A 15,880-nucleotide genomic window follows, 5' to 3' on the forward strand; every position below is an offset into this window, starting at 1 on the left:
ACTGGCTATTTACCCCCCACCCAAAATCAAAAACACCAGCTCAAAAAGATATACGCACCCCTATGCTCATTGCAGCATTATTTTCAATAGTCAAATTGTAGAAGTAACTCAAGCATCCCTCAATAGATGAATGGATAAAGAAGATGTGGTATATATACACAATGGAGTATTATTCAGTCATAAAAAGAATGAAATCTTGCCATTTGCAACAACATGGATGGAGCTAGAAGGTATAGTGGTAAGTGAAGTAAATAAGAGAAGGACAAATACCAGGTGATTCCACACATATGTGGAATTTAATAAATAAAAAACAAATTTAAAAAAAGATACAAATTAAAAAACAGACTCCTAAGTATAGAGAACAAACTGATGGTTACCAGAGGGGAGGTGGGTGGGGGGATGGGTTAAATGGGTGATGGGGATTAAGAGTACGCTTATATTGGGCACCTGGGTGGCTCAGTGAGTTAAGCGTATGACTTAAGCTCAGGTCATGATCTCAAAGTTTGTGAGTTCGAGCCCCACATTGGGCTCTGTGCTGGTGGTGCACAGCCTGCTTGGGATTCTCTCTCTCCCTCTGTCTCTGCCCTTCCCCTGACTGAGTGCGCTCGCGTGCGCTCTCTCTCTCTCTCAAAATAAACTTTAAAAAAGAAAAAAAAAACGAGTACACTTATACTGATGAGCACTAATATAGAACTGTTGAATCACTGTATTGTACACCTGAAACTAATATAACACTGTACATTAATTGTACTGGAATTAAAATAAAACAACCAAGGTATTTCAATGGACTTCGAGATTAAAATGAGACTGAACATCGGACATAACTCTTCACTTTCCCCTGAGGAAAGTGATTAAGAAATCAAACCTGGGCCCAGTCTGAGTATTTCTTTTCCTAACAGAAGGCATTCTGATGTAATTGCTGTCTTCTGATGAATGAAAAACTCATGCTTTTACAATGAGCCCACTCATAAATACATAGTGAAGAGCTTGCTTCCGCTTCCAAAGAAAGACATTAACTCAGACCAACATAGAACGTGTTCTACTTGCCTGAATCCAAAGTTATATGCAGATAACATTAGCTCACATGTTCTGGTTTTGTATTTCCAAGGAATTTATGGAGTACTGTGGTGCATAAAACATAAATCAATGGCACAAAACATAAATGTACCCTTTAGGGACTACACGTAAAGGAAATACCTGTGGAGACAGAACTCTGGTAGGAGACTTGAACATAACGGCCATCCATGTTCTACTTCCCAATCCCAGGCACCTGCCTTTGCAAAAGGATGACAAACTAGGGACCCTAGGAAGCAGGCTCTGAAACAGAGCTTAACAGGTAGATTATTTATAAGGGAGTGCTTTTGAGGCCAACACCTGTGGAAAGGAAGGGAAGAGAATCCAATTAGGCAGAGACAATAATTGGGCTGTGTGGGAGTCCCAAAGAAGTTCTTAGCTGACCCCACAGACAGCTCAGAGCTGGGATGGCCCTGTAAGTGTCCCAAGTGGTGGGGTTGGACCTTTATAATTTAAATTTAATACTGACCAGTCATTGGATACATCTGCCCATGGCAGGATGTGAGTTTTTCTTAAACCGAGGAAATCTCCAGTGAAGGCTAGCCTCTGAGGGTCACCAACCAGCAGCACTCACAGTAGCTGGAGGAAAGAATTCTTCATTCCCAAAAGGCGGGTATGGGTGACACATCACAGCCTGTACCACATTGCCATCCTGACTCCAATGGTAACTGCATCTTTGCTTTTTTTCTGCCTAGTCTCACCACATAAGGTATAACAATATAATTTAATTTTGCCTGTTTTTGTAGCTTAGATGAATGGAATCCTATTCTGTGCATATTCCTTTCTCTCAAAAATATCTTTTGTAAGATTCAGCCATGTTGCCGAATCTTAATTCAGTTTCATTAACTCCTTTCCACTGCTGTACACCCTGTTTTAATGTAGCACAGCATGTTCACCCATGTCTTTATTAATGGACATATGGGTTGTTCATGACTTGGGGGTCTGAACTTGGTGCTGTGAACATTGCACATTAACGTGTATGTATCCCGGTCATCATGCACATGAGTTTCCAGGGGATACACCTAAGACTGAAGTTGCTGGTCCAGGGTATTTGTATTTTTAATTTTAGTAGAAAATGCCAGAATTATTTCTAATTTTCACTCCCTAGAACCATGTTTGTGAGTCCCCATTGCTCTCTATCCGTATCCCTGGGAATAGGCTCGGTAATGCTGCGGTAACATCCCCTAAATCTCGGTGGTTTACAGCAAAAAAGGTTCCTTCTCAGCTGTATTTTGTGTTCCTGATCACTGCAAGATCCAGGCTGATAGAGCAGTTTCTAGCTATAACAATGCTGTTCTCTTAGATCTTTTTATTTTTCCAGAAACATATTCATATCATCTACAAACAGAGATTATATTACTTCTTCCTTTCCCATTCTTCTGCTTCTAAAGCTTCCTTTAACTTAACTGCATTGGTGTTTTATATATTTTATTACTAGATGCATACAAATACTTAATTGTTTTATCATTAGGAAGATACCCTAAGCCAGCTAACTGATCAACAGACTGGTGGCTGGCTACAGATACATGAGCCAGCTCAGCCCAACTTTCTTCAAATTATATCACCCCAAAACTTAGTGTTCTAAAACAACAATCATTTATTCAGCTCATTATACTGTGGGGCGACAATTTGTGTTGGACTCAACTGGGTGGTTCTTTTGTCCTCAGCTGGGCTTGCTTCTTTTAGGTGCCTAAGGTAAGAGAAGAGCCAAAGAAGGAATGAATTAGTTTGTGTGCAAAATTTAGACAGACTACAGGAGGCAAGAGATGTTCTTCTCATCCCCTGTCTCCTCAGCCAGAAAAGACCAAGGTCCAGAAAAAATGGAGTCAGTTGTGTACGTCACCAGGGAAATCACAGAGGGAATCAGATGCTGAATTCTGGTGCCCAGTCTTGGTATTTCCCATAACACCATAATCCCAACTATGAATCCCCAGCTACATTGAAAACATACCTCTTGGACTATTCAAAAACCAAAGGAATAATCCAACACAAGATCTCAAGATGGCAAAAATTTAACAAAGTTTAATAAAATTTAATAATAAAAATTATTCTAACTTTAGGCTACCAAATGATTCATTACATGAGATTTGATTTCACTTGGCCTTTCTAATCTTAATTCCTTCATCAGAAAAACCAATATCCCCAAAACAGTTCATAGTGATGATATGATAACTGATCCAAAGAGGAAATTAAAAACACACAAAACTTTTTCCACTTGGCTGATGGGGCACTGATGTCCTGACATCTGGAACAAGTGCAGAACATCTACAAAGCAGAGAAATTTTCTACAGTGAGAGGTATGGCATGAGTCAAGCATTATTGGGGGTGGGGGGTTCCTTTCCAACAGTCTCTGAAAACAGATAGAGAGTTACAAAATCAGGACTGAAAGAAAATCAGTTGGGCCCTGTGCAGGGCAGGCAGTTCTAAGGTGAAAAAACTCACAGTCTAAGGAGACTAATAAGTAAATGACGTAAACATAGTGGAAAAAAGGCAAAAAGAGAATGTGCCCAAGTCAGCCTACGGCAGGTAATGACTAACTTTCTTTAAAAGGGATAATCAGGGGCGCCTGGGTGGCGCAGTCGGTTAAGCGTCCGACTTCAGCCAGGTCACGATCTCGCGGTCCGTGAGTTCGAGCCCCGCGTCAGGCTCTGGGCTGATGGCTCGGAGCCTGGAGCCTGTTTCCGATTCTGTGTCTCCCTCTCTCTCTGCCCCTCCCCCGTTCATGCTCTGTCTCTCTCTGTCCCAAAAATAAATAAAAAACATTGAAAAAAAAAAATTAAAAAAAAAAAAAGGGATAATCAGAGGAGTTTTCAGAGAGGCAATGAGACCTGAGCTGGATTTTGATACAGGTAATGGATCTGGTAGATGCCTATGAAATACTTTACCAACAAAAGAATTAAAAGGGCACTCCCCACAGAAGTATCACCAAAGGCAGCAGCATGGATAAATAGGATGTAGAATTGCCAGAAAACTATACATGTTCTATTTAGTATTGTTCAAGTGAAAACTTGAAGGGACAGAACAACTGTCACCATTGGTGAGGCTAGAGACTGGATGCGAAGACCCAATCTCTGACGCCTCAGATGCTACACTAATGCTTCTGAGTGTGTCCTATCAGATTCGCGAAGCTTTGGAAATTTGGAAACAATGCAAAAGGATATTCCCTGTAACAGCACTGTGATGCAGATGCATCCCCCAGAGGTCCCCTCAACAGAGGGATGTTGCCCCAGCTGCTAGGAGCACGGTTGGCAGACAGCTCTCAGGTGGGCCCCTTCAGAGCTGCCTCACCCATGAATGTGCCTTTCCTGGAGCATCCCACTTCCAACAGCTAGTGGAGGCAGCCATTGGTCCCAACTAATTCCACACACCTGAGGCAACTTTGGCCAGACTTTTAGCTCCAAAGCTCCCTGTGGGGTTGGCCAGGGCTGTCCTTAAGATTCCTTACCTCACAGTTCAGCTTTTCTTTCAGTCCATCCCTGCTGTTTCCTCTTCCAGACTTGGGCCAGACCAGAACCGCCAGGGCTGGGAGGGGAGCATCTGAGGTAGACAGCAAAGTCCAGCTCCTTTATGTCAAGCAGGAAATTTCTCTCTCCTGTCTCAGTCTATCCTCCTACCCGACCCACTTTGGGCTCTGACCTTCAGAATTCTCTGACCTTTGGTGGCAGCCAATGTTTTGGAACAATGGAGTAGAGCCAAAGGAGCACTGTTCTGGGGATCAAAAAGAATTCCAAGCCAGTTTCTGTTAGGGGCCTGGGTCAAGAAGCTTCACCTTTCTGAGAATGGGAAGAAAAAGGGGAAAAATTAGAAAGAACAATGCCAACATCCAAGATTTAGTGGTAGGAGTAGGTAAGTACATGAAATAATGTTGGAAAGTGTCTTATAAATTGAATACTATCTAGAACAATAGATATTGTTTCCAATCCTTGGTCAGATTGACTAACTCATGGCTTTCCTTTTTTCTTTTCTTTTCTTTTCTTTTTAACATTTTTTAAATTTACATTTTAGTTAACATATAGTGCAATATTGGTTTCAGAAGAATTCAGTGGTTCATCACTTACATACAATATCCAGTGTTCATCACGACAGTTGCCCTCCTTAATACCCATCAGCCATCCAGCCCATCTTCCACCCACATCCCTCCATCAACCCTTAGTTTGTTCTCTATCATTAAGAGTCTCTTGTGGTTTATGGCCCTCTCTTCCCTGAAAGCTTTCCAAGTACACTTTCTGCTTGGGTCAGAGGAGCTCTGAGGAAGAGTTATACCACCATCTATTAAATGCAAGGAGAACTACAGGCGGACCTTATAAGCGTTCCAAGGATGGCAACAGCCGACACCTGAACAACTCCTCCCAACATTCCTCTTATATTGAATCTTTGCCTTTGGGTTCTCAATTTCTAGACACTGGAAGGGCAGGGTGGGGATAAGAAGTGGAAAATAGATCACAGCTCAAATCACATACCATCCTCAGGATAGATACGCTCGACCCCTTTATGCCCAGGCAGCTGAGGTTACGCCTAAAAGAGAGAAACGCATACACACACCTGCACAACGAGCAGCTCTTTCAAACAAGATGGAACATTTCCATTTCATTCTAATCATGAAAATGTGTTAGCAAAATCAGGTACAAGGTAGCATGTTAAGGAAGGGGAAAAAGATAGTATTCTAGGCATTTCTGGATTATACCAAATGATTACCTTTTGGAGAAAAGATTATAAGTGATATTTATTTCTTTCATGTGCTTTCCTGTGTTTTACAAACTTGCTGCCATGAACACATAGTTATCATTTTGTGATCAGATAAAAATAATTGCCATAGAAATAGAATCAAAACATTAATGTTTCTGTGATTATTTTATGTAAAACTGGTTCCTATCCCATCTCCTTTGTCACTGGGCTGAGAGGAGGAACAAATAGGATTCTGTTGAACCAGAAACTTGCCAGAGAGCAAACTCCCCTCTGGGTCCGTGGGGGCACCCACCAGCTGCTTGTGATCCTTTACAGACTGAACGTTTATGTCACCTCAAAATTCATATACTGAAGCCCCAATGTGACTTCATTTGGAGATACAGCCTTTAGGAGGTAATTAAGGTTAAATGAGGTCATAAGGGTAGAGTTCTAATTCTATGGAATTAGTGTCCTTGTAAGAAGAGACATGAGAGAACTCTCCCTCCCTTTCCTTCTCTCTCTCTCCCCACCCCCATCCTCATTCCCTCACTCGCTCCCTTCCTCCCTCCTTCACTCTCTCCCCACAGAGGAAAGGCCATTTGAGGGTGGAGTGAGAGGGCAGCTTTCTCAAACCCAGGAGCCCTCTTCTTTTTTCAAATCGTCCACACTTTGGTCTTAGACTTCCAGTCTAGTTTGGACTTCCAGAACTATGAGAAGGAAGTTTCTGATGTTTAAGCCACCCAGTTTGTGGTATTCTGCTATGGCAGCCCAAACTGATTCGTACATGACCCTCTCAAGGCCCCACATCAGGCACCCTCAATATCTAGCAGCTCTAGAATTCCATGTAGTGCCCATTTCTGCCCTGAAGCTGGGCCCAAGTTAGAGGCCTGGGGGATAGAGCCATGAAGCCAGAGGAAGAGCTCCCAAAATCATAATTTCTTCACTATCTATATGGAAAAACTTTTCATCCAGGGTGAACCTAGACCCTTCATTTCATATTTGCATTGAAAACATCAGCTTTAATTGTTGAGTCACCAAGTTTCAAAGCACAAGAGTCGTAACAGATGACAAAGACTCAGTCCCACGGCAAACTCACTGCTTTCTCACCATCATCTGCTATGTCACAAAATATAACACAGATTGCAGTGAGCAGGTATCACACACAGTTTCACACCAAGTGACTTAGTCAAAATACCTTTATTTTTACACAGAGTAGCATGGATTAAATATCACATTAAAAATTTCCAGACCCCCACTTTGACTAACACTTCCATGTTCTCTTAGTGACAAACAAGAATTCAAGTTGCAACTCACTTCCAAATTAGGTTTTATTCACTGCTTCCATTGAGTTTTCTTTTGCCACAGAGCCAAAAAAAAAAATTTTTTTTTAAGTAATGTTGTAGGTAAAATTCAAGTTTCTTTTTCATTCAGTTCTAAGTCCTTGACATACTTGCTAAGTATGTCAAGGAATCTTTCAGGAACCTTTCAGTTAGTCTTTTAACCACTAGAATGCAGTCCTTCTCAAGTGACAAATCATCTGGCCCACATCCTCGCTCATAGGAAAAAATTCAGGGGTTAGGAATCCGACCAATGAGATTGTAGAGTGAGCAACATAATTTATGAGCCGTATGGTACTGTCTCAGGAAAGGTAATCTCATTTTCGTCAGCTCTGAAAACAGAAGCAGCTGCAAGGCCCTACAGGGGTGTTGGGACACACCGGGCCTCGCACTCTTCCTTGGTTTGGAACCGGTTCGCGTTGCCCCCGCAGCTGCCATACCAGAACTGTTGGCAGGCCTGCTTCTCCTTGTCATAGTACCATCTCAGGGTGTAATTCTGGCACTCGCCTTCCATTGGATCGAGGGAACAAGGGCCTGCAGCAAAACGAATGCAGAGAGAGCTGAACTTCCTGCATGAGCCTGACAGCAAAGGAACGATGGTTTGGAGACACAGACTGGGAATGAATCCTAATCTCACCCCCCACTGGCTGTGTGAGCCTGAGCTTATCCTCTCTGAGCCTCAATTTCTTCAACCGTAAAAGCAATTAAAAAAAACCCCACATCCCAATGTTTTTATAAGGTGGCACAGAACATACATGAAAAGTGCAATACAGTTGTAACTATCATTTTGCACAGTACCTGGCATATGGAATGCACGCTAGACAATGTAGAAATGAGTGAACGAATGAATGAATAAAGCTTTCTGATACCAAGAAACTCCTCAGTTGCTTATAATACTCATCTCCCTCTTTTTCTTTTTTTTTTTTTTAACGTTTATTTATTTTTGAGACAGAGAGAGACAGAGCATGAACAGAGGAGGGTCAGAGAGAGAGGGAGACACAGAATCCGAAACAGGTTCCAGGCTCTGAGCAGTCAGCACAGAGCCCAACATGGGGCTGGAACTCACGGACCGCGAGATCGTGACCTGAGCCGAAGTCGGACGCTTAACCGACTGAGCCACCCAGGCGCCCCTCTCCCTCTTTTTCAAACCGTATCAATCCCTTGCCTAATCTCAAACCTCCAGCTGTCTAATGGCCTAGCAAAAAGGCAGCTTATTTATTATATAGTATACCCTGACACTTGCCCAAGAAGTTAAAATATCTCTTCTAAGAAAAACATGATGTTTCTGGAGAATAAAATAGTATTGAGATCAACAAGTTACAACAGAGCAAGATTTGAGATGCCCTGAATTTTAAATCAGACGCTAATTTCCCCACGTATGTAACTTGTGCTTTCCAGAGAGAACCAATTTCCTTGGGTACACTTGAAGTCACAGAAAAATATTCCTGTCTGAGTTCAACCATACAGTATAGAATAATGGCATGCTCCAGATGGTTTCCCCTGGGTCTTCCAAGCACCACCAAATAAAGAAGATAATGTCTTCAGAAAGCAAGGGGCTAAAATTCATTGTCTGTTCCTTGGAAGACACCTCCCATTGGCATAATCAGCACAGACTAGTTTTCTTGAAGGAGTGATAAAATGTGCTGGACCCAAGGGAAAGAAATATACTCTTAATAGGGTAAAGATTTGATCATGGAAATTGTCCACAAGAAGCAAATGCTTCTCCAAAACTTGTTGGAGTCAACAGGAAAACACTCCAGTGGCGAACTTTTGGCTGTACTCTGTAGATTCAATATACAGACTTGCGGCTCAGCAATCAGCTGGTGCCCTCTAATTTAACAAGCCAAGGACTTGTTTAAACCAATCATTCATAAAGCAAAAATAAACAACTGGGACTTCATCAAAATAAAAAACTTCTTAACAGTGAAGGAAACAATCAACGAAACTAAAAGGCAACCTATGGAATGGGAGAAGATACTTGCAAATGACATATCTGACAAAGCGTTAATATCCAAACTATGCAAAGAACTTTTAAACTCAATACCCAAAAGACAATCCAGTTAAAAACTGGGCAAAAGACACGAACAGACATTTTTCTAAAGAAGACATACAGATGAAAAACACATGAAAAGATGCTCAACACCACTCATCATCAGGGAAATGCAAATCAAAACTACAATGAGAGGGGAGCCTGGGTGGCTTACTCAGTTAAGCATCTGACTCTTAATTTCAGCTCAGGTCATGATCGCACAGTTCATGAGATCAAACCCCACGTTGGGCTCCATGTTGACAGCACAGAGCCTGCCTGTGACTCTCTCTCTCCCTCTCTCTCTGGCCCTCCCCAATTCACATACAGGTGTGCTCTCTCAAAATAAATAAAATAAACTTTAAAAAAAACTACAACGAGGGGCAACTGGGTGGCTCATTCAGTTAAGTATCCGACTCTTGATTTCAGCTCAGGTCGTGATCTCACAGCTGGCCAAGTTCAAACCCCACAGTGCAGAGCCTGCTTGGGATTCTCTCTCTTTCCTCTCTCTCTGCCCCTCCCCCCCCTCAAAATAAATAAACAAACAAACAAGCAAACAAACTTTAAAAAACTACAATGTGATATCACCTCACACCTGTCAGAATGGCTAAAATCAATAACACAGGAAGCAACAGATATTGGCGAGGATACTGAGAAATGGGAACCTTGTTGTACTGTTGGTGGGCTTGCAAACTGGTGCAGCCACTCTGAAAAACAGTATGGAGGTTCCTCAAAAGTTAAAAATAGAACTACCCTACGATCCAGTAACTGAACTACTAGATATTTACCCAAAGGCTACAAAATACAGATTTGAAGGGGTACATGTACCCTAATGTTTATAGCAGCATTATCAACAGTAGCCCAATTATGGAAAACCCAAATGTTCATTGACTGATGAATGGATAAAGACGTGGTGTGTGTGTGTGTGTGTGTGTGTGTGTATATATATACACACATATATATACACATATATATACACACACATATACACACATATACACACATATATATACACACTATACATATATACACATATATACACAAAATATATGTGTATATATGTATAGTGTGTATATATATATATATATAGTGTATATACACAATATACATATATATAATGGAATATAATTCATATATATATATAATGGAATATAATTCAGCTATCAAAAAGAATGAAATCTTGCCATTTGCAATGACATGGATGGAGTTAGAGAGTATGATGCCAAGTGAAATAAGTCAGAGAAAGACATACCATAAGATTTCACTCATATGGAATTTAACAAACAAACATAAAAAGGAAGAAAAAGAGAGGAAAACCAAGAAACAGATTTTTAACTACAGAGAACACACTGAGTGTTGCTGGAGGGGAGGTGGGTGAGGGGATGGGTTAAATGGGTGATGGGTATTAAGGAGGACACTTGTGATGAATACCGGGTATTCTACCTTAGTGTTGAATCACTAAATTCTACACCTGAAACTAATATTACACTGTATGTTAATTGGAATTTAAATAAAAACTTGGAAGAAAAAAAATAAACAGATAATTCACTTCTCTTAGTGACACTGTGGCTTTTGCCTTTAAAATCCTACCCTTGCCTTTAGTCTGAGAGATAAACAAACAGAGGCTGCTTCTTCTACATTATACTTCTAGAGCAGCACCATCCAGAACTTCCTGCAATGAGGGAAACGTTCTATCTTTGCAGATAAATACCCAGTGTCTACTGAGTATTTGAAGTGTAGCTATTGCAAGTAAGAAACTGATTTTTTGGTTTTATTTAATTTCAAATTATTTAAATTTATTTTTTTAATGTTAATTTATTTTTGAGACAGAGACAGAGCGCTAGCAGGGGAGGGGCAGAGAAAGAGAGAGACACAGAATCTGAAGCAGGCTCCAGGCTCTGAGCTGTCAGCACAGAGCCCAACATGGGGCTCGAACTCACGAGCCTTTGAGCTGTGAGGTCATGACCTGAGCTGAAGTTGGCTGCTTAAGCAACTGAGCCACCCAGGCGCCCCCAAATTAGTTAAATTTAAATAGCCAATTTGGCTAGTGGTTGTTCGGTGCACCTAGAAATGAGTAAATCTTTGATGCTTTATCTCTGAGGTATTCTTTGTAACCTAACACTCAGAGTTTTCAGTTTTATTCTATCAGTAGGATATGGCATGGGGGGCAATGAGTGTTCACCCAAGCAATTAGTGCTAGCCCCCCAATTTTACACTTACATTATTTTCACCATGGATATTAACTTTTGTCTTATTAGAAAGATCCAACAACAGCATTACTCAAACAGGTCCATAAAATCCAAGAATGAAGGGGAAAAAAGGGGGAGAGAAAGAAGTTTGTTGGACAGGTATGGGTCTGTCTCCTAGTATATATGTCTTATCATGCAGTCCTATCTGCAGGGGGAAAAAAAACACACAAAAAATAGAGCTGTGTGCTTTGGAGAATACACTGAAATTGAAAATATACCAAGAGCAGCCTTGTTCTGTGAAAAGAGAGGATACTCATTTAATTCTTCACAAGCAGGTGCAATGAATGGTTGCCGGTGTTGTGGCAGAATTTAACTGAAGATGCAGGGACACAAAGGAGGCTATGAAAATTTAATATCTCCCTGGGCCAGAATAGACTCTAAGTAGAGGTGAAACTTGACCTGAGCAGTCAAAGGTGAGTAGATGTGGTATAGGTGGACACCGTAGACAGGATGCAGAAGGGCAGGTGAGAGTGAGCACCTCCATGGTGGCTCGGGATAAATAACAGGGCATCAGGGGCAAATAGTGCAAAAGGCATCTGCAGGGGAGTGGCAGCCAATGAGGCCCCGGAGGACCACAGCAGGGGTGTGATCACAGAGGCATGTGTCCCTTACCCCAGCACGGAAACATTGTTTGCTAAATGATGGGGAAATACAGAAGAAGAGAAACGGCATGGCCACATGTGCAGGAACATCAGAAAATGAACTTGGTGCTCAAACTGCAAGTGGAAGCAAGACAAATGAGACCAGGTGGAGAACTCCACAGTTACACTTGAAGGGAAAGCCAAGCTGTGGGGAGGAAGATGCAGGAAAGAGAGATGGACCTTGGAGACGCCAAGGAGTAAGTCACACCAACATCTGGTCACCAGCTGGAGGTGGCAGGCGAGGAGAGAATGAGAAGCGTGATGTTTGGGTTTTGACTTTCCATTCCTGGGCTGATGGTGGTGCATTCCAGTAAAGGAATAGAGGAGGAGAAGGAATGAATGGGAAAGACAAATCCAGCTCATTTAACTGAATTTGTTTGAGATGACTGAGGGCATGTGCCGTGGTGCAATGTGGAGGGTAGGTCAATACACTGGTCTGCAGCTCAAGAGAGTGAAGGTAGAAGATAGGGATTTGGAGCACACACAGGGGAGAGCCGAAGTCATAGCAGGAAAGCTCGCCCCAGGGCATGTGCTCAGAGTGCTCAGGGGGCTGACCGCAGCCCCTGGGGGAGAGTATTGCGGGTTCACCATGAAATTAACTAAGCCTAAGCTTCTGGGCCCTTCACCTGCATAATCCTCTTCTAAAGAAATACTCTTTGTACTGAATTGTTATAATTTTGTTTTCTTAAAGAGAGGCTTAAATGTAGGCGTTGTGTAAACATCAGGTTCCATGAAACCTAGACCCCCGCTGTGAGGATGGGGGGGGGGAGGAGGAGCCCACAGGATAGACTAGTCAGGAGTGGAAGACAAAGATAAGAATGCTATATCTGAAGCTAAGAGAGGATGAGGTTTGAAGAGGAGGCTAGTGGTTAACAGTCCCCAAGGAACCCAAGTCAGTGAGGCTTGAAAGAGCCCTTTGGTCTTTCCCGGCAGTTTGGAACATGCTTGAAGACAAGGGCTTGCTCTCTTCTCTGAGTGGACGGCTGGAGGAGAAGGTGTGCAGCCAGGCATATGGGATGTCACAGGAAGTTGTACCTGGCCACCTTTATTTCTTTTCAAAGCAAAAAAAATCATAAAAATAAAATAAGGGCATCAGCTAGAGGAAGAGACGTGGCGGAAGGAGCTTGAGGAGGTGGTGAAGGTTTAGGGTGCCCTTGGAATGCATCAGGAGAGGAACTGACCAGAGCCACGTTACAGAGGGGTGGGAAATTTGGGGGGACTTGCGGCCTCAGTGTTTGGCTGCGAATGGGATCGGATTCGATAACCAGTAAGCTCTCCTCCATCTCTTTCACTTTGAACATGAGGGATACTGAGCCTTAGAGCAGTTGTCACACTTGTTTGCTCAGTGGACTCGCTGGGTAAGTTCCACACCCAGAGACCGTGACTGCATTGGTCTGGGCTGAGGTCTAGGCATTGACAGTTTTTGGATTCCAAGGTGGTTCTGGTGTACAGCCAAGACTTAAAATCATTGCTTTAGTAAGATTACCTGAGGATATTATATACTGAAAATATAATAACTGACAAGGTAAGTTCTTCCATGCTTAATGTTCAGCCTAAGGAGGTGAAACGTTGCTGTCTATGCCAGGAGTCCCAATTCCTAGATCTTTCTGGTTTTGTTATTTCCCTTTGGACATGTGTTTGCATTAGAATCCAAGAGGTAGGACATACCATTGATATCTTAATAGCTAACTTGTATCCCTCTCTGGGGCAAACACATGCACTATCAAGTTGCATTCCTCAAATAATCCTATGAAGTAAAGATTCACATAATCCCCATTTTACAGATCAGAAAACTGAGCCACAGAAGGATTAAATAATTTTCCCATGGCCACCTAGCTAGTAGCCCCAGATGGTAAACCATCTGGGCACATTCAAAACTTCTAGGCCATTATCTTTCATTTAACCTAAGTAGGGCTGACCCCACCACTCACTAGAAACCTCTTTCAGCTATCTTGTCCCTGCCTTTTCAAAACGTCAGAGTCCCACCCCACCCCATATCTCTTCCCAATGTGTTCACTGTTTTTCTTACCTTGCTGATTCCGTGGAATCATGGCATTTGCATTACTATCTGCTGTACTCAAAACTGATGCTATTTTTCTATTGTTTTAGATGGATCCAAAATGTTCCTTAAACTTGGTCAGTTTATATGTAGCCACTCATAGAGGAAGGAACCTTCTACTTTCCTTCAAGGTCAGGAGGATGTTCACCACTTCTGCAATAGATCATTGCTTCTGGCCATGAAGTAAACACTTCATAGGGTCTGTCTCATAATACTCCCTGAAAAAACTGCTGTTCAGCTCCACCTTTACAGTCAGAGGAAAGTTAGCCTTCATATGTTTTCTTCAATTAATTTCTTTGGTTGCGTACATGAATTTGCGCATTTGAAAGGAAAAGGTGTATTAAAAGCCAACATTTGCATGTGAACACAGTGCACAGGAATTAAAAAAAAAATTAAAACAACCTAAGGAACAAGGAGCAATTTGGTTTTTACCACAGGCAGTACCTGAATTTCTTTTTTTCCCGGTTCGTTTCTGTTTTGCAGGCATTTCTTGTTCATTTCCTTCAGCATCATATACACTCTTCTTATAATTTTCTAGTGCTTCTTGCTGAGTTATAGATTTCACTGTGGCTTTTCTATTCTCCCCTCGGAAAAAGTCTGTCATTTCAAGTGCTTCCAAATCGTCAGCAAAGCCAGATATGCCAACCTGGCCCTTGGGCAACCTGCACAGAGACAATCCATCTCAAATTGGAAAACTGAACCGCAGGAACCGGAAGGTTCAGTTCCCAGTTGACACTGGCAGGCTCAAGAAACTGTAGGTTTTGAGCATTTCCTGATGACTTCGGTATCCAATTAGCTATGTTCTCAGGTTTGGACAAATATCAAAACAATATGTTTAGCATTGTTAATTTTGCCTCTGAGACATGGTATGAGGGGCTGGCAGGGTGTAGTAGAATGGAGACTGTGTTATTTTTTGCTTTTATATACTGATGGGCCCTTTAAATTTTTTATATTGTCCCTATATTACTCTTAACATTAAAAAATAAGAAAACCCAAACCATTTCGGAGTTGTCAAACACAGGAGCATCCTTGCCCCTGTGGTTTGGGTCAGGTCAAGGACTGGCATTGCCTGTGACCTTTCTTTAGGGACAGAGTCTCCTGCAAGGGACAGAGATGTGACACAACCTCAGCTCTGCCTTCAGCCTACCTCCTGGGAGACCTAAATGACTGCAGCAAAGTGTCCCCTCGGTTCGGGCCCCCGCATTTTCTAATGAGCTCTGGAGATGGGTACTGGTTTGCTCCACCTACAAAGAAAATAAAAAATTAAGTCAAGTCAAATCAAGCATAAAATAACATAAAACTTAAAAATAACATAAGCATTGGGGCGCCTGGGTGGCTCGTTCGACTTCGGCTCAGGTCATGATCTCATAGCGCGTGAGTTTGAGCCCCGCATCTGGCTCTGTGCTGACAGCTCGGAGCCTGCAGCCGGCTTCGGATTCTGTGTCTCCCTCTCTCTCTGTCCCTAACCCACTCGCATTCTGTCTCAGTCTCTCTCAAAAATAAATAAACATTTAAAAAAGTTTTTTTAAAAATAACATAAGCATATAGTAAAATAAAGCATAAAAACAAAATGTTGTCCATTAAGACATAAAATTTTAAAGACAAAATAAAATCAAATATGCAATAAAACAAAATTAAAAGCATCCAAAATAAAAATAAAATCAAACAAAACAAAATCCCAAAAGTCCCTGACACAAAATGAAAAAACCATATATATAAAATAAATTCAAATAAAGCATAAAATAAGTACTAAAATACAAGCAAAGAAAAACAAAAAAAAAACATAAAATTCATTCTATCCCATAAATAATATAAAATAAAATCGAACA

The 15,880-nt window shown here is 41.7% G+C and overlaps 1 protein-coding gene across 1 annotated transcript in view; it reads right to left on the reverse strand.

The window, feature by feature from the left end:
• Nucleotides 1-7,049: 7,049 nt before the first annotated feature.
• LOC125921328 (collagen alpha-4(VI) chain-like) overlaps nt 7,050-15,880 on the reverse strand; it is a 101,738-nt gene continuing 92,907 nt past the window's right edge. Inside the window, exons 34-36 of the mRNA XM_049628822.1 lie at nt 15,199-15,295; nt 14,496-14,713; nt 7,050-7,610 (exon numbers count right to left, since the gene is read on the reverse strand). Coding sequence (XP_049484779.1) covers nt 7,435-7,610; nt 14,496-14,713; nt 15,199-15,295 — 491 coding nt within the window. The 3' untranslated portion in view covers nt 7,050-7,434. The remainder of the gene's footprint in view (nt 7,611-14,495; nt 14,714-15,198; nt 15,296-15,880) is intronic.

Source organism: Panthera uncia, chromosome C2 (genome assembly GCF_023721935.1).
Source record: "Panthera uncia isolate 11264 chromosome C2, Puncia_PCG_1.0, whole genome shotgun sequence".
Lineage (NCBI taxonomy): Eukaryota > Metazoa > Chordata > Mammalia > Carnivora > Felidae > Panthera > Panthera uncia.